At 46.8% G+C, this 19,356-nt stretch overlaps 1 protein-coding gene across 1 annotated transcript in view; it reads left to right on the forward strand.

Annotated features, from left to right (window-relative positions):
- CFAP221 (cilia and flagella associated protein 221) overlaps positions 1–19,356 on the forward strand; it is a 54,965-nt gene that overhangs the window by 6,704 nt on the left and 28,905 nt on the right. The window contains exons 3-6 of the mRNA XM_078871024.1: positions 936–1,022; positions 1,329–1,424; positions 2,751–2,851; positions 17,335–17,438. Of these exons, the coding sequence (XP_078727150.1) occupies positions 936–1,022; positions 1,329–1,424; positions 2,751–2,851; positions 17,335–17,438 (388 nt within the window). The remainder of the gene's footprint in view (positions 1–935; positions 1,023–1,328; positions 1,425–2,750; positions 2,852–17,334; positions 17,439–19,356) is intronic.

The following is a 19,356-nucleotide window of genomic DNA, read 5'->3' on the forward strand; positions in this document are numbered from 1 at the left end:
TATTAAATAAAGGTATAAGCGTAAATGTATGAAGCTTTCTACATCTTATATTTGCTGATGGTAGAGTTGTTATATTGTAACATCAACGGAAAACTAATTACAGGAAATGATTGAACTGCAAAATGAGGACTGCTAATTTGGACTCAAGATAAATACGAGCAAAACAAAAGGCACAACAAAGTATGCTAAACAAATTACATCCGTGCATTTTTTTTGGGGGTGGCGTGGGAAAGAGTATTGGAATCAAAATGATGATATGAGAATGCAAATGAGCGCAGGATAAAGCACTGATGGAAAGCCGAACTTGGTTATTAAAAGTAGCAGAGAATATCACTTCAGTTTGTAACTCGCACGAGTATTCGCTCGCCCTCGTGGAGGCGCGAGGAGGAACCACAGACGAGTGGGAAAGGAAGCCACGCGGGGAACCAGAGCCAAACATTTTCCAAACTCTACGGTTCCCTTTATATTATGGTGTTATCAGCGAATGAATGATTGTTTACATGTGGGAAGAAACTGGAGTACCCGGAAAAAAAACCTCCCACGCACGTGAGGGGGAAACACTCTATTCCATACAGACGGAACAATCCACTCTATTCCATACAGACGGAACAATCCACACTTTTGCTCTACCACCTTCTCCTGGTGAGCCAGGTTACGCCCGCGCGATGATCCACCAACCCTTGCCGCCTCCGCAGCGCCGGATTCCAGGAGTGCGTAGCCACCACCGCCTGCCTGGCTTTGTCTCCGAAGCGTAACGTTTTCAATCGGCGCATATTGCCAGCCATGAATTTGATCAGAAACATGGAAACTGAGAAATAAAGTGGGGGGGGGGGGGGGGAATTATTGCAAATTGTTCAAAGTGGCACTGACGAAAATACAGATATCATAATATTATAATATAACGTTTCTTAATACTCCCCTGTGTTGTTTTTCAGAAACTTATCAACATTTCAGCGGAGTGCATCAACATGCATATTATTCCTCCGCAAAGCAAACACTTTCAAGTGAAGTACTCCAAAAAGGTGGGTCACTCGTCAAAAGTGCTTTCCGTTTCTGATGATATACTTTGAACTAAACTTGTTCAAATAATTATTTTTGCATAATCGGTAACCGGATGAAAACAACACAGTTAAAAAACGCTTACCAGTATGCCGCACGGTACAGAAATATCTAGAACAATAAATGTACATTGTCACCTTTTTAACTGAGAAATTAAGGGAGTTACCCCCATGGTGTAACCGTTAGCTCACTGCACTTGCAATCGAAAGACCGCTGGTGTCTAAAATCAGGCGTGTGGTGATCTTTGTCTTTGTGGTGTCTGTTCCCAGGGTGCACTGGTGCCCGGGCTGTCATTACGCGTGTGTGTCGAGTTCTGTCCAGACGAGTGGCGCTACTACTACGACTGTATCCGCGTCCACTGCCAGGTTGGTGTTTAATTCATCATCATGATCATGATAATCATCATCATCATCATCAGCCTTTATCAATCCACTGCTGGATAAAAGCCTCCCCCACGCCATCGCCACCCATCATGTTCATGCGATGTACTAATCCATCCAGCGTGCAAGCTGTATCATTGCTCCATCTCCCCGGTGAACATCTGCGCAGACGCGTCCCGTTTCTTTGGTGCCGCTTGGTCACTGTTCTTCGACCATCAGCCATCGTCCCCTCAAGTGACACGTGTCGCGCTCAAGACCACCTACCTTTCTTAGCAGTTTTAATGGTGTAATTAATCTGCGTATGTTTACAAATCCATGTTTTCCTCTTGCTGTATCTTCATATAATTCCAAGCATGCATCTCTCCATGCTTCCCTGCAAACTTATCGTTGTTCCCTTTGTTTTGTCTAGTACTCCAGTTAATGATCGCGTTTCTGAACTGTATATCGTAGCGGGTAGCACACAGCAATTACTGCAGCAATATTATTGGTTATTAATGAGCTATGTACAATCCACTGCTGGATGAGGGCCTTCCCACACTGTGTGGGTCGTGGGGGGTTCTCTGACCCTACTTTGTCACTCTGGGTTGGTAGTGAGAGCATGGAGCATGGAAGTGGGAGTAAGACAGCACAACACAACAATGGGTTATGCTCAACTGCCCTCAACTGCCCACCACGATGCCCTATAGCTGCCTAGAGGTTGCCTATCCAGGCCCTTATCCAGGATCAAACCTGCTTAGCTTCTGAGATCTGACAAGATTCGGTGCATTATGGGTGATTTGGTCACAGGTCACAAGCTAAAAAAGATACCTTATTTTTCCAATATTTTGCAAGGGAGGCATCATTGAGTGGCATTGCTTGGAAATAATTGCTTTTGAGATATTGGTACGAAACGCCTGACTTTAGTCAGCAATGTTACGCGGGTGAGTGAATGCTGTGCACGATACAAGTTGATATTATCGTTACTAATTCTCCAAATAAAGAATTATCAAGTGGGGGTGAATATACAACAATCAATTCCGTGTATATTAACTTCATACAGAGTACACTAACAATAGACTTTTAGGCTACTGTCGAAGGGACAAAGCAATAGTTTCCTGTTCAGTCATTATACATGGGCTCTGTATATTGCTTGTAAATCATCGCTGGGTTTGTGTGGTTACATATTGTGTCATGTAACGATGATTTGCCTCTCCTGGAGTGTGGTGTCAGGTGTGGTGAGAATTGAGTGTTTGTGTCTGCCACATTTTGTGGCCTTCCATTTGTTCCGCCTGTCGTGTCCCATCACTCCCCCCGCCCCGCCCCCCCCCAAAGGGTGACGAGACGCTCCTGGTCCCCATCCACGGCTACCCGGTCGTCAACGTTCCTGACCTCCCCTCCTTCCTCAATATCCCAGACACCGCCCTCGGAGAGAGGTAAATCACGCGCCGCCGCACCCCAATTGCGGTAAAACACGTGCAACGCAGCTGAGGCGCGGGAGGATGCATTTTAAAGCCCGGGGTCGCATCCTCATAATTTCATACATCACAGAAAAAGCAATCGGCAAAAAACACGAGCTTTTTCATGATTAAATTTCATCCGTAATTGTCAGCCCAGCTGCTTGGATGAATGGGTTAAGGATAGAGAGATGGAGATGCAGGGAGGGGTGGCGGCGGTGGTGGCGGCGGAGGGTGTGGGGGGGTGTTCGAGCGGGTGACTCTTGGGGTGCGAGCGCGGGTTGTCGCGCGGGGCCGGTGGGGGGGGAGGGCAAGGGTGGCGGCACCCAGGTAATTAAGCTGGCAGAACCGCGTCGTGAGCAGCGTCTGCAGCGGGGGCGCAAGTGGCGCGCACGAAGCCCCGGTCTCGCGGGCAGGTGCCGCGAACCGATAAGCGCCCTCATTTCCCCGTTGTGTGCCGAGATCGCCGGTGGGCGGCTCCTGCCACCCCCTCCTCCCCGGCTTAGTGATGCGCTGCGGTTGCCACCTGTGCTAGTTTTCCCAGAACATCCTCTTCTTGAGATAACTGTCCTGGGATTTATGTTATTGTTTAAGCCTTGATTTGAAGCTTTTGTGACTGCAAGGATTCATACTCTTAGGTTCTTTCGGTAAAGTCACGTAGGTAAAAAAATAATAATTATAATAAATGAAAATACCTAAATTAAATCACGACGTTTCGGAAGCAACAAAAGCCTCCGTCATCAGGTGTAACTGCTCCAATAAAATTAATGTAGCGTGTGAAGTAATTTTACTGGAGCAGTCACACCTGATGACGGAGGCTTGTGTTGCTTCCGAAACGTCGTGATTTAATGTAGTTATTTTCATTTATTATTATTTTATTATTATTATATTTTTTACCTACGTGACTTTACCGAAATAACCTAAGAGTATGTTTAAGCCTTTTCAAGACATTGAAGGATGCTAGTTTTTTTGTTATTTGCCAAGACAATACATTTACAGGTAGTTTTTCTGTTTTCTGGTATTGTGAGATATTCTTCTTCGGTACCGGCCAGGTGGCTCAGAGATAGCATGAGCGCCTCGCAATCGGAAGGTTGCATGTTCAAGTCCCGGATGGGGTTCGCTCAGCCCATCGTTCATTAAAATGAGTACACCTTTGTGGGGAAGTCAACAGATGGTTGTCCTATGGATAAACTCTCTCCCATCATATTAATGTGGAATTTCCACCACTGAGGGGAGGGCTGCTCACCGCCTCATTGCTCTACCCTACATTGTACACAAGAGTGCATCCCCACAGTCGCTAGAGCACAGCGATACATTCCAGGGGGTATTCTTTTGACAGATTTCCCACCCACCCTACCAAAAATGCACGAGTCGTGACTGTTGGAGCCATTAGTATGGTGATGTAAGCGCAATTCCAAACTGGAGGTATTTTAGTAAATTGTCCGCCGCACGTTTCGGTTGGTGTTGGCAAGGCTCTGAAGCACGTTAACAAATGCCGTAACCGTGCGACTCCTCTGCGGGGCATTCCGTCTGTTTACGTGCCTGCCGGTCGCGGCGGGGGCCCTGCGGACAGACACTGCACAATGCCAAATGTGTCTCGCGGCTTTTTGCTTCTGTGTAAATTGAGGGAGAAATTAGGCCATTTAGATGTAACCTTGGTACCAAAAACCTCTCCCCAGTCCCCCCCACCCCCAGCGGGGAAATGAGAATTTCACGTAGCTCTGCTCCTCATCCCGTGAATGCACGCAAAATGAGAATAAAAGGTCAACGGAGGCTGCGACAGCCTAATAATAGGATTAACGTGCCTATTGTGGGCTTCATTGCCATCGCCCTCGGAGACGTTTCAGACAGGCTTGTTTTGAAATGGAAATGCATGCGTTTGCAAGTAATGCAGTATAGTGACCTATGGCATGCAGATGTGACTGTTGCTAGGCTTTGTGCTTCCCTGCGGGGAGGGATCGATGGTAGGCCCTGGGATTAAAGGCAAGGAAGGCATCCTGCCTGTCGCCTTGTCGTTCCTGCTGTGCACGCCGCCAGGAGCCTTGTGTCGGTGCTGCCCCGAAGTGACGCCGGATGGGCCTCTGCACACGAGGCAAAATGCGACGCCGATTAGATTTGTGTCGCCTCTAAGACCACATTCACTTCTTTACGAGACGGCTGAAGCACACATCGCCTTGACAATGTACGCCATTGTTGGCGACGTAAAAGGTTTGCACTTTTCAGAAAGACCGTTAATCAAGATGAGAATCTGCAACCCCCCCTCCACTCTACTACGTGACTGCATCTCTAGATAAATATGAGAGATATGGGTTTTATGGGTGCAAGGGGATTTTGTGTGGGTTATTTTTAGAGGACAGTGATGGATGGGAGGCTACAGAACAGACAGAGAAAATAAAGCAATTCATAGAGAGAGGGACGGTAAAGGAGGAGAACAGGAATGCTTTGAGCCTGGGCCTAAACAGCGCAAGTGGCATGGAGTTTCAGCTGAAGGTGCAGCAGTGGAGAAGGAACAAACTGACATTGAGCAGAGGTCAACTGGGGGGGGGGGGGGGGTATTGATAAGTACAATCGGTTGATTTTGTGGAGGGGGAATAGAGTTGCGAGAGAGGCAAGCAGGAGTGAGTCAATGGAGGATCTTGATAATGGTGAGGGCCTTGTCAGGTGCTATACACAGGCACGCGGAGACAGAGACATACAGTGAGGAACAGGATAGCCTGCGGTATGAGGTGGTGAGGAGATGGCAGTCAGTACAGTCATGTTTATTTTTTTAAATCTATCTGTGCAGAGTTTTGAGTGTTAACTCTTTATTTGTGTGTTTTCTCTGGGTACTCTGATTACTCTCAGATACTGAACAGTCATTAATGGTATTGGCTAAACATCACTACACAGCATCCTCTTTTAAAAGTATTCAGACTCAGTGAGGCTTTCCTGGATTAAAAATAAAGCATTATTATTAGACATATAGAACAGATAGACACGCAAATTGACGTAGACTACGAGAGATAGAAAGAGACGACAAGTCCTTGGATGACCTTGAAGATATTTAAGGGTGATATTTTAATTTATCACGGACTGGATGAAGAGTTAATGGAGTGACCTGACAATTGGGGCGATGTGGTATCGTTTACATTTGTGAGTGAGGAGTCCAGATAGGGCTCCAAAGGATAAAGCCTTTATTAAACAAAGCAAACCAAGGTGATCTTTAGTAACCCTTTACTTGATTTGTGTTGAAGAGTGTTATTTGAAGAAGAAAAAAATGCATCTCAAAACACACGCTCGTCCACAGCAAGATGGGCCATGGCAGGAGCTTTCATTGCATTAACATGTGCTGTGGAATGGCATTAGCTCTCCATATGCATTGGTGTCGACCCTCTAATTCGTCATCTGTGTCGGCCCTGTAATCAAACCCTGCGCTCGCGGTGTCATCGTGGACTCAATGGGAATGGATGTCAGAGCGAGCCAGTGTCCCTCGCGTGCGTAGGCCGTGTCTGATGAGAGCTCATCGTGCCAGTGAGCCGCTGTGAATATCCGAGAACACGGAAGCACACGGTCATTGAGATGAATCCATAGGTTAATGCGTCACATCGCCGGCACTACGGAGGGTATGAGACTGATGGAAATAAAATTAACCTCGATTTTATACATTGTAGGGGTGCTCTTCATCAGCTCAATGGTACTGGGCACGACCAACGGCAAGGGCCGTGTTTAGCGAATGCAATTATTTCTGAGTATATGCATGGTAATTACGGCCATGTTTCCATAACAATTAGAAATCAGAGTAAGTGAGCCATGCTGGGCTGTCCTAGGAATGGCCCAGAGCTTCAAGGACCAGCCAGCTGCATACTCCCCCCCCTCTGCCTGAAGTAAGGCTATATGTATGACAAGTTCTATATATATACATACAAGATTTAATGTCAGATGGCCAGGTTATGCAGAGGTCAGAACACTGAGCTGGCACCACTGAGAACCTGCGTTCATATCCAGGCAGAATTGATGTGATGGTCTCTGTCCAGTCACCAATGACCCTACAACAACAACTTTCTTATTACATTTTGGTCAGCACTCTTGCTAAATTCCAGCTCTGAGAATTTAGAATATTAGTTTGACTGTCATGGGGAAGGGGAGTACTCCCACTCACTGTGAAGACCAGAGGTCACTTGAAGAGATCTCAGAGGTAGCTCTGTGATATCCGCTTCCTTGGGACGTTCTCTAACACAAAGGGACATTGCACTTCGCTGCAAGAGATGACGTGACACATGTCATGAGACTAATATAGACAAATATATATTTTTTAAACTGGTTTTACGTATTCTTGAGTTATCTTACACTTTTCTCAGCTGAAATCTATCATTTTTAAAATGTAACCCTGTTTTTTTTTTACAATAACACAGCTCCTATAGTTTAAATGCACGAGTGATGCCACTGATTGCTTCAACCGAAGGGTCTTCTTAAACAAATCTGCAAATTACCTAAAGGCCCACTTAGTTCCTCTGACTCCCATAGCCCCAGAAATGTAGCCTTAATCCTGCGATAAATTTCATTTGCTAAAACGTGTTTTGGTAAAAAGTATTTCCGCGTTGCTGCTCCACGTTCCTGGAATCCCCTTGCTTTCACTCCGCCTCTTTACTTCCCTATGAAACCAAAAATGTACAAAGTAGAAGTTTCAGATCCTAAATAAAGTGTAACCTACGCATTACGAATCACAATAATAATGCATTTACACCCCCTTTGCCAATCGACTGCCGGATGAAGGCCTCCCCCACACTGTGTTGGGCGTGGTGGTTGTTTGACCATACTTCACCGTGCTTGTGTCTGTGCTGGTTGGAGAAAGAGAGTCCCAGCACCGGTTCAGATGTCACCGCTGATCATGCCCCCCACCTCGACTGGAATTGAACTCGGCTCTGTGGATTTAGGGTGCAGCGCACTTATCACCGCACGTGCCGGATTTCACGGTGATCTCATTCCTCACTTGACACGCTATATTTGACCCATGCATTGTATTTCCTGCATTTTTACATGTGCGATGTGTGTAAGTTAATTGCAAGACAGTAAATATCGATTGGCTCGTACATCTAAGAGTTCCTTATGAATGTTTAATGGCCACTGGCGGCAAGGATGTTATGTTGTGTGGCCTGTGGGTCTGGGGGAGGTGGGGCGGCTCGGCATGGTGAGAAACGGGGGAAAGTGTGTGGTTGGGCTGGTTGGTTGCAGCCAGTGTGGTTAGTGCAGTTAGTGCAGTCGTGGTGGTGTATCTACGGCCCTGCAAGCTCATCGATTGCTTGTCTTTGTGAACGCAAACGATGGCTTAAACCGTGAGTGATGGCCCTTTTCCTCAAATCGTGGAGTTCGTAAAACAATCCAAATGGCACGCTATGACCATTAGACAATTAACAGTGCATACATTCATCAGGTGCAGTTGATTAATAAGACATACTGATGAGTGAGATGAGAGCTTAACGAACGATAGAGATGAGAGATATAGACTGGAGATACAGATTACACTGGTCAACAAAAAAAAACATTTTTTTTCTGGCCTGGACTTTTGCAGCTGTTTTAGACTAATTTCAGGGTGCTGATTCCAAATCTGATCTCAGATTTGCTCTATCACATCTCATTTGTATGCTATCGGCATACCCCATTTTCATTGATTTTACCCGAAATTAACTCTGTCACTTATGATTGCAAGTTGTTGCGAGTCAGTGACTGCTTTAGTGTTAAAATATGGTGCTGTATTTTTAGGATAGTGTGTTTATAATATCATTTTATGTAGATATCCACATTTATTTAATATTTTTCTTCTGCAGTTTTTATTGAAAATGCAATATTTGATATCTCAAAAACCTGATGTGATCGACAAAAACCGATGCCAGATTTGGAATCAGCACCCCAAAATTACATTAAAACCGTTGGAATACCTTATGCCAGAAAAAATGTGTTGACCAGTGTTAGTGAGATGAGATATTAACTAGCGATAGAGATGAGAGAACTATAGACTGGAGATACAGATTAGTGAGATGAACCGCGAGATAAACGAGACGTATGAGGGCAACAGATCTGCGATCACACGTGCAGGCGTTATGACGTCACATTGCGGCGTGACGTCATAACGTCCGTAAATTAAGAGTCGGTGTATCCAATAGCGGGTGCTGCTGGTGGCAAGGTTCGGAACAAGATAAAGCCATCCGATGAACAGGATCTCCTTCACCTAACAGGGATGCCACCTTGTCAGTTTTAATGTAAACACAAATTTAAAACCCCAGATCCACACAATCTCCAAGAAATGCTGCAGAATGTGAACTTGCATTCTGTGTGGTCATTCACGTTGTGTATGTAGTCATTCACAATTGTGTGTGTAGTCATTCACAATTGTGTGTGTGGTCCTTCACAATTGTGTGTGTAGTCATTCACAATTGTGTGTGTGGTCCTTCACAATTGTGTGTGTAGTCATTCACAATTGTGTGTGTGTGGTCCTTCACAATTGTGTGCATTGTCAATCAAATTGTGTGCGTGTAATCCTTCACAATTTTCTGGGTAGTCATTCACATTTCCCGTGTAATCGTGAACACCGCGTGTGAATTCATTCACATTCCCTGTGTGGTCATTCAAATTGCGTGTGCGGTCATTCAGACCTTGTGCAGGCCCATTCCCACGTGTTGTCCTTCGTAGAATGACACTGCAGGAAAGGGGGGAAAAAGCACAGAATCGCCTTGCAGCCTCGTCAACGCGCACGTGACGTCCCACGCACGTGCGGCGCGCCATCAAAGTGAAATGGCTGTTCAAGGGCTACTGCTGCTGCTCGTGTGAAAATGAGACGGGCCCATCTGATGCGTGACGCCCCGCGCTGTGGCAGTGATCCCGACCTCCCTCGATTGAATGAATGATTATAAAAGCTTCCCAAGAGATCGGATACAATTCCCGAGGCTCGGACCTGACGTTGTTTGTGTTTTATATATATATTTTTTATATTCCCTCAATGTATGATTAAAAATATTCCCACGCTGCGAGTAGGATCAGAAAGTTGACTTATAAAAAGAGCAATAGTGATTATAATTTACATTGGTTGCTTGTGCCTTTTCGTGGAAATGCAATGCTGCTATGCCATGGACGAGTAATTCTGCAATCATTGCTTGCTCCTTAGCAATTGATCTACTCTCACCAGTTGGAGCTCATTTTGACGACCATGGACACATCATGATGATGGAGTCAACTGAATTGACTGCGCAGGAGTTAAACTCATGCTCTCATGCTGAGAAGCACTGCATTTGTACCAATTGAGCTGCACGTCAGCTGTATAGAGTGACACGATGAAGAGGTCATCACAGCCCGTGCCTTTGATGTGGCCGTACCTTGCTATTGATTCTTCTTTCTGTCGGTTAAGAATAATAAAAAAAACCTTCGGGCTACTATCAAAGGTTTGTTCATGAAGCCATCCAGATATATAAACATAGACATACCTTCAACCGAGAAGATGGATACAAATTGAGCAATCATTGGAAGGATGTTATTAACCAGGTAAAACCTTAACTGCGTTATGGTGTTGCCTTCATATCCACATCTCCAGTTTCTTCAGCCTCCCACTCCCAACCCCGCTCACTTCCCCCCCGGCATTTTGTTTTTGCTCGCTCCTTAATCCCTCTAGTGAGCAGCACTAGTCTCCCCCTACCCCACACCCCCCTCTCTATCTCTCCTCCCTGGCTCCTCCCTACCCCTCTCTTACCTATATAGCCTCTTGTCACGGCAGCCCTTTTGCCCACTTCAGCAATTGTTTCTTGCTGTGGTTGTCCCACCTGATGACGGACGCTTGTGCTGCGCCCGAAACGTCGTCATTTAATTTATTTTATTTTATAGCTACGTGCCTTTACCGAAAGAACCAAAGAGTAAGAATAATAATTTAAGTTTGTCTCTCGCCGCCCCACAGCATTTGCTCACTCTCGAAGAGAGAGGCCGGCTCAGAGGTGCGAGATGTAACTGCAGACGAGTGTAAAGGCAGCAGGCACATGGGGGTCTGCCACCGACATTTGTCCGAGCTCTGTGGTTGTCTATATATTAAGATGTTATTCGCCAATTAATGAGTCTACATGTGGGAGGAAACCAGGACCACCCAGAGAAAACGCATGCATGCGAGGGAGCAACACTCTATCCCATGTAGGTGGAGCAGGTGGAGTCCACCTTTATCTGTACCGCCCTCTCCCGGCAAGCAAGGGTATATGGCACCTCAACATTTGTGTGATGATCCACCGACCCTTGTTGCCTCCACAGCGCTGGATTACAGCTTCCACGTGCAGCATAGCCATCACCGCCTGGCTTTATACAACTCGTGGGTGGTTAACTGCCATTGACTGTTATTACAGGATCTCACCATCTGGCTTTAGGTTTTTAGTACGTCCGATTAAATCTTGATTTGAAGCTTTCATCCGATTAGTATGGTTGGCTGCACACGGCGCGAAAAAAAATAAGTTCTACATACATTAATGATTGGGATGGGTAGTCACTTTAAGATGTTTCTTGTTCGTGTTTTTGTTTGTTGCGGTTGCACCCAATGCAAGAGCCGAATGGCTCACAGGGCTATCTCTATATATATAAAAGGGGAATTTGTGATTGTGTGTGTCTGTTAAAAATGTTTAGCGTACTTCCCGACATACAACAAACTTGAAATTTGCCATGTGGGTACTTTCCAGACTGTACACCATGCAAAAATTAGAAAAACAGACTTTTGTAAAAAAAATTGGGGGGGCTCAATAATGCATCTTTTTTTGCACGGCAAGTGAGCTGTGACGTCACATCTGTCATGTGACCCGCGCATGAGGAAGTGTAACGGAGTGTGCCTGCTCATGTCATGCCCCCCCCAACCCTCCGCGGCGCGAGTGAAGTGCTATACAAATGTGTTGCAGGTCTAAGGCGTTCTTTGCGCAGCATTGCTTTAACACATTCCTGCGGAGGGAGCTGGTAGGAAGGTTGGGTTGCTCGGTCAATGGCCAGGGTCAACGGCGGCGTGGTGTATTCTGCAAATATGGCCGACTGTGAGGGCGGGCACAAGCCGGCGTGAGTAGGTTAAACGTTGAGTTTTATAAGGGCACCACGGGGTGACCAGCCCCTCGCCACCCAGCCCCACCCCTCCCACCCCCCGCCCAGCCCCACCCCTCCCACCCCCCACCCAGCCCCACCCAGCCCCTCCTTCCCCACCCAGCTCCTCCCTGCACGACGGACGGACACAATAATCCCCTGTGGGCTGGTGTAACCAGTGGGTTCCTACAAGTATTATTTCAGTCGTTTACTGCCGTACGCACCCTGAAAGTTGTGTGTGTCTGCAGCAAGCGCGTGTATGTGTACCTATGGACGCGGTAGTGTAGTGGTTAGCGCGCTGCGCTACGAATCCGGCGACCCGAGTTCAATTCCCGCTCACGGCCACCACCGGGTGACGATTATTTGTAACTAGTGTGGCGTGTGAACATCGCAACTGTGGAGACAAAGGCGGCCGGGCGTCGTGAATCCAAGTCCCGGGATTGTCAAGCTAGTACCAAATAAATGAAACTAAAAACTGGGTGACGGACCGCTCACGAAAAAAAAACTGAACGTTATAGGCTGCACGGCTGTGGCGTGAGCAGCAGAGGGCAGTGCGGTTAAATCCATTGTTGTACGTACCGTCTACGCTCCCGCGTATCAACCTCCCCCCGTCCCGGACCATCATTATCCTCCTCCTGAACAAACACGATCACATGCTCGCGTCTCCAGGACAAAGTCAGAACCCTGGCTGATATCCACGTTTACCTGATTGTTGCTTTGAGATAATCCCACACTGCTTCTCGCCTAAAATGTCCCGCTGTCTGAATTATTTTTGTTAGAATAGTTATTAGATTGGAAGCTTTCGTGACTGCAGGAATCACTCTTTGGTTCTTTCGGTAAACAAACCTGTTTGTATTGGTGTGTCTCTCTCTGCATGTGTGTCTGCCTATGCTGTTCCCTTGTCTGTATTTTATCATTCATTCTTACCTGATGATGGTTGCTTGTGTTGCAACCGAAACGTCGTATTCTATTATTATTTGATTTGATTTTCTACGTGACTTTACCGAAAGAACCAAAGAGTAGAATAGTATTCCATAAATGACGTCACTCACCTAGGGGTGGGGCGCCAGACATTTGTGACGATGTGTGACGAGGGGAGGGGGGTGAGAAATGTGACGTCACATCAAAATGCGCAACTTTAAATGAATATAAACAACACGTTCTACTTAATTAAATAGACTTTTTAATCAATGTGTTCTCCAACAACATCAGAGTGCAGCGCTACATTAAATACGCACTACAATGACAATAGTTGAAAGCGATTTGATGCATGTTTTATTTGGGGGGGAGAGCTTTGTGACGTCATATTTGAGGGGGGGGGTCTGACTTTTTGTGACGCCGTGTAACGATGGGGGGGGGTCAAAAATCGCGTGACGTCATTTATGGACGGCCCCTAAACACCTTTTCTGTAATGTTCAGTAAAGTATCCCTCCAGGGTCACCACCTACTTGTGTGCCTCGCCTCTTACGCAACGGGACAATGACGGCCTCTTCCAATCCTGTGCTCGCTGTTCGCCACTCCATGTGGCTGTGATGATCTCACGCAGCTCCCACAGCAGCATTCGACCAACTTGTTCGAAAGGCTCGGCGGTAAGACCGCTCACCCCTGCTGCTGTCTCAGCTATTCCAACGCTCTTCTTGGTTCTTTCGGTAAAGTCACGTAGAATGGAAATAATAAAATAATAAAAATTAAACATAATAAAATAATTCTCACGACGTTTCGGCCACAACGCAAGTAGCCGTCCTCAGGTGGAGAACAGGTCTGTCGAGGAGACGTATTATTTCCATTCTACGTGACTTTACCGAAAGAACCAAGAAGATGAATCCCTGCAGTCACGAAAGCTTTAAATCGAAATTTATTCCAACGCTGTTTCGAACCCACTGTAGCGTTGACGGCCACAACAACAAAAACTCCAACACATTCGTCAATGACCCTGTGGCCTTAAGGTGGAGAAATAAATAATAGGTGACTTTTTCGGCAATGGCCCTTCTTCGTAGCGCATGAATGTGCGCTGTGTGTGGATGGGCTATGAGGAAGGGCTGCTGCCCGAGACGTGGGTATCTGAAGCGCAGTCGACCGAAGCAGCCACCGCGTGAGGAAACCCGACGCAGTTTGAGCGAAAGGTCTTTTTGTCAGATGTCAGATGTTTATTGGCCGAGTAAAGCCAATTGAGCCACGAGGCTGTTTGTCGAGGGCAACTTGCCCGGCATACGTTGGTGTTAAATTGAGTCATGAAGACTCTCAGGCCATCGGTGAGTAGCTTTGTGGGTCATAATTAAATCAGTACGATGGCACGTGTAATAATAATACCTTTGAAAACGTGATCAAGTGTCCGGGTGTTGGAGGATTAATTACAAGAATTTTGGCATAAAACTACGACGTGGCCTAACACAAAAAAAAGTAAATTGGACCTAATTGAATTTGTTTGTTCAGGAACGCCTCCCTCGGTCTCCCCAGACTCTTATTAACAAGGGCTCTGCACTGGGGTCCTTCATCAGTTCAATTGTACGGAGTATGTTGCGTGTCTCAAGAAATGGAGAACACAGTCGCCAGAAATTGTACTCGGGCAAGACAAATTGATGGTTTCAGTGCTCTAACTGCTGCGCCACTGCTCCCCACATCTAACTAACAACGATGAAGATCCCCAGTTTTAGCCTTGACAGACTTTTAGGGCAAGTGCTGGCCAGCACCACGCCTTTGCCTCCCCAGTGGTGATGTTTAAACATCACACCAAGTACTATTTGAGGCTGAGTCGTTCTAGGGGAGGCCCAGGACTGGTTCAGATAATTATGACTGATATTGGCTGTGTGCGGGAATCGGAATCGGGACGCCGGGTTCTACGACGCTACCGCTCCCCATATCTAACAACACACCCACTTGCAGGGGGAAATGCCCTTGTGTGTATGTCGAGTGCACGCGTGATGGTGTCGTTGTCGTTGTTGCGCGCCATGCGTGGGCGACCGGTACGAGGCCTGCAAGTGGCGGCCGACAGCAGCGGTCTTCTCTGGAGGTCGGGCTGATCGATCGGCGATTGCCCCGCGCGGCACGGCTTATCGCCGCCATGCGCTCGCTGCTGTAGCGTGTCCCCCCCCCCGCCCGTCCCCCGCCGCCCTCATTAGCGTCCCTAAACAGGCACGGCGAGTAAACCAAATCCCCTCTTAATTGCACACGTTCATCATTGCCGAGTAACCTTCTATGCCTTGTGAAAAATTGGCGCTCGTGTTGTCATGCACTGGCGGTGTGCTCGCTGTTATTTCGTATTAGGTGACGGATGGGGTCTTGGTCCTCGTAGCAATTGCAATTAGGGCCTGGTTCATGACCCCTGCTACGGGGTCGTCTGTTTTGTCCCACGCGCCACAGTCAATGTGGCCCGTTCACTTTGCTCGTGACTGTCCCGAGTTTGGTCCGTGCAAGCGACATACAAGTGTGTCTGAAGGATGTGCCATTTTCAATCGGTGCGCATTGTTTGTTGTCACACGTGGATCAGAAACATGAAACACGATGAAGAAAATTTAACTGAAGCTGAAAGTGGCACAAAAGCTTGGAGAAATGCATATTTTGAATTATCTTCTTGCGTATGTCTTTGTGGATGTCAACTTACGTGTCTATATCAAAGTTTGAACACCACACGCCAGCTTTAGGTGAGTCTAAATTAATTGCTTCTATACCTCCGTTGAATTTCTGAAGTTTGCAGTGGATGATGAGCAACTAGCTGCACGTTTGTAACTAAACTTCAGAGACTAAAAGAGCAACATGTGGATTATAGAACATATTGCAGGTTGGAGACATCCTGTTAGCTGCCAATAAAATAAAGTGGGCTTGGGCAGGACATGTTGCCAGAAGGGACGGTGGCCGGTGGTCAAGACTGGTGACAGAGTGGCAGCCAAGAAATGGGATGCGTAGCTGGGAGGGCATGCACCGTAAATGATGGAGCGATGAAATCGGCTCACCTGCAGGTGATGGGCGGTTTGCGGTGCAGCGGTTAGCAAACTGCGCTACAAACCTGACCACGCGAGTTCGATTCTCGCTCTCGGCCAACACCAGCGACGATTGTCTGAACTGGTCCTGGGCCTCCCCTTGATCGACGCAGCCTCAAATGACTACCTGGTGCGGTGTTTAAACATCTCCACGAGGAAAATAAAGGTGGCCGGTCGTGGTGCTGGCCACCCACCCCCCTCGTGTGCTGTGCTGGCTCTCATAGGTGCTCGCTAGCAGCACTTGCCCCAACAGTCTGTTGAGGCTATACAGGGGGGGGGGGGATTTTTATCTTTGTTGTATCGAGAGATGGTGATGACTTGCCGTGATCATCCAGCAGTGGATTAATTGGTCTGAGCCGATGGCAGTAATAGGGCCAGATTCACATTTGCGCAAAACAGCCGAAACACGTCGCCCTTGGTGAATCACCGCATTGCCGATTGATGGAAACGCAAATTAACGTTTCCACGTAAAAGTATCTTGACTAAATTGAGCATTTGTCAACATGAGATGCTGGTGCACTCTGTTGAGTACAGGCATTCTAAATCAGAAAACCCTGTTACCTGCACTCACATAACCTATTGTAGATGTATTCATAAACACGCGAGTCTGAATAATTGTAATTTTCTGTAAATGCATAAGAAATTAGTCTTCCACTTTCGGTTGTAGCCACAGATACTGCTTTGCTTTGAAAAACATTGTTAGTGTTCTCCCCGTGTCAACGGGTTCGTAGCCGTGCTGTATTTTTAAACCAGCCAACAGGCTACTCATTACCGTGCCCGCTATATATTATGTTCGTCAATCCAAGGACACTTTTAAATGTTTTCACAAGAAAAAAATCACTAAACCAACCTGCTATCAAACTTATCGCACAGCTTACTCATATTAATGCCCACGTTTAAAAATGTTTTTTTCCAAGATTGGCAATGTAATACTTTATAAAATAAAAAAAGCAATTTGACGTACATCGTACCAGTGTGATTAGCACATGTGCGTTTAAGCACATGGGTGTAAGCGTGCATGCCTAATGCATGCGTCTATTTGTATGTGCTCTTGCGTGTCTGCCTGCGTCTATTTCTTAGAACGCCAATGAACAAATCACCCGCAATGTATCTCATCTCTTCAGATCTCGGAAGCTAAGCCTGGGCATTGCTGGAATGGGTTACTGCCCCATGTATTTCTGTCTATGTTTGTTTTGCTGTGTATGTTGTGTTCCTGCGTTTCTGTGTTGTGTCTTATCCCTTTTATGCCTATTGTGTTTTGTCGTGTCACTGCGTGTGTTTTTTACGCACGGGAAAGTGTTGTGTCATGTCAGTGCTCGTGCGTTCCCCGCACATGCGGTGTTGCCCTGTTTCCTTGCGTCGCTGCGTGCTTTGTGTCCCCATGCTTCATTGCGTCGCCCTGCTTGCGTTGTGTCTCAACAGCCGTGAAGTTGCCATTCCCCTGCGCTGCAGCTGCCCCATCGATTTTGAGTTCCAGGTGTCCATCACGCAGCCCAACCCGGCGATCACGGTCACGCCCAGCTCAGGTGATTGACTCTTTCCTGCGTACAGATGCTCGCCAATGGGCTGTGGTGCAGCCTATCACAGTGACATTGGGCAGGTCCTTTACAGCGGCCGTACTCAGACGCTGGGTGTCTTACTCTGCCCCACGTGTGTCTCACCCTGCTCCGGGTGTCTCACCCGGCCCCGGGTGTCTCACCCTGCCACGTGTGAGTCTCACCCAGGCTAACCCTGTGTGTATCCCCTTCTCTATGAACAGCACTGGGGCCCATACCCACCAATAGGCTTAAGGTTTCCGTGTGCATGTACTAGGCACAGTGCTTTTGACAATCCACTGCTGGATGAGGGCGTCCCCATGCTATAGGGTCATTTGTGTTAATTGAACACGATTGGCCATGCTGGTCAGTGAGGCTTGGTAAAGCAGCAGCAACCTACAGCATCTGCTTAAAACGTGGTGATTACCCATCCAAGCACTCTCCATGCTCACATCTGTTTAGCCTCTGAGATTTGAGCAGATTGATCGAATTCCGGGTCATTTGGCCATAAGCAAAGGTCCACATGTCCGAAATATAAATAGGAGTCTGTGGTCTTATTAACGTTTGTTCTCTGTCCCTCTCCTCTAACTACTCATACCGCCCACACTTTGGCCTACTGATCACACCGGGAACCAGGGCACGCCTTTGCCTGGCAAACATGTAGGCCAGAATGTGTGGACGGTGGCCTAAAAGCTGCCGTAAATAAAAGGCGCTTGTAGGTATGCGCCTTGACTGGATGTCCTGGGCCGTCTATCATGAGTTGAAAGTTTTGTTAATGGGGGAAAAAAAATAGACCATTTTAAAATCAAGGTCAGGCTATTTTTGCACTCCAGTAATGTTTCTGGGACATCACTTCCACAGTTTATAATGCAGCATTAACTGGACTTCTGTATTGAAGCACTCGGCTGTGATTTTAAAGTGTATTTGTTCATTAACCAAGCTTTAAAATCACGTGGGACAGCCTCGGACACGCGGACTACAATTTAAGTGTTTTTTTGCATTGTCTCTTTCCTTAAATGAAGCTTAATGTAAGTGTAGATTAGGTTAGGCTGCATTCAGAGGTCTTTTGTCACCATGTGTACGTACGGGTGCACCCTTGTTGCGAGCCCTCCAGCCTTGGTTGCACCCACAGGACGTTTCAAGAGATTGGCTTGACACGAGCTGCCCGGTGCAAACCGTGAGTGGAGGTTTGGTCCCAAAGCCTCTCGGGTCCCAGATGTTCCTGCCTTCTTCACAATGAATCTACACCAGATGACCAAACATACGTATTTAATGATTTTGGGTCAGGTCGCTTAACAATCGGGGCCACGTTTAGGTCGTGCAACCATCCTCCACCTTACAGCCACAATAATTTGGTGAGATCATTATGTGGCCTAACATAAAATCTATTTAGATTTGAAGTTTTCGTGACTGCAGGGATCTATACTCTTTGGTTCTTTCGGTAAAGTCACGTAGGTATAAAATAAAATAAATGAAATCACGACGTTTCGGGTGCAACACAAGCGTCCATCATCAGGTGGAACAACCACAGCAAGAAGCAATTGCTGAAGTGGGCAATTTCTTGCTGTGATTAAATTTATTTTATTTTATACCTACATGACTTTACCGAAAGAACCAAAGAGTATCAAATCTATTATGATTCATATTATCGGCTGCAACAAACTACTATTTGTTAAGTTCTTATTGAATGTTGAGGGGCCATAGTGCCCACTGTGTTGGTGGCCAGTGGAAGAGGTCACTGATCCGGCTATGCTTGGCAACTGACAAGAGCCTCAATGTTAAGTTGAAGAACTCAAAGTGCCGGCCCAATTGTTCATAATTCTCAAGGTGGCACTCCGCCGAGGTTATTGGTTGGCAAAGCGATTGAGATTCATTGAAGAATGCGGTCCGCGAGATTGGATTGTTAGCT

The sequence above is a fragment of the Lampetra fluviatilis genome, chromosome 31 (assembly GCF_964198595.1).
Source record: "Lampetra fluviatilis chromosome 31, kcLamFluv1.1, whole genome shotgun sequence".
NCBI lineage: Eukaryota > Metazoa > Chordata > Hyperoartia > Petromyzontiformes > Petromyzontidae > Lampetra > Lampetra fluviatilis.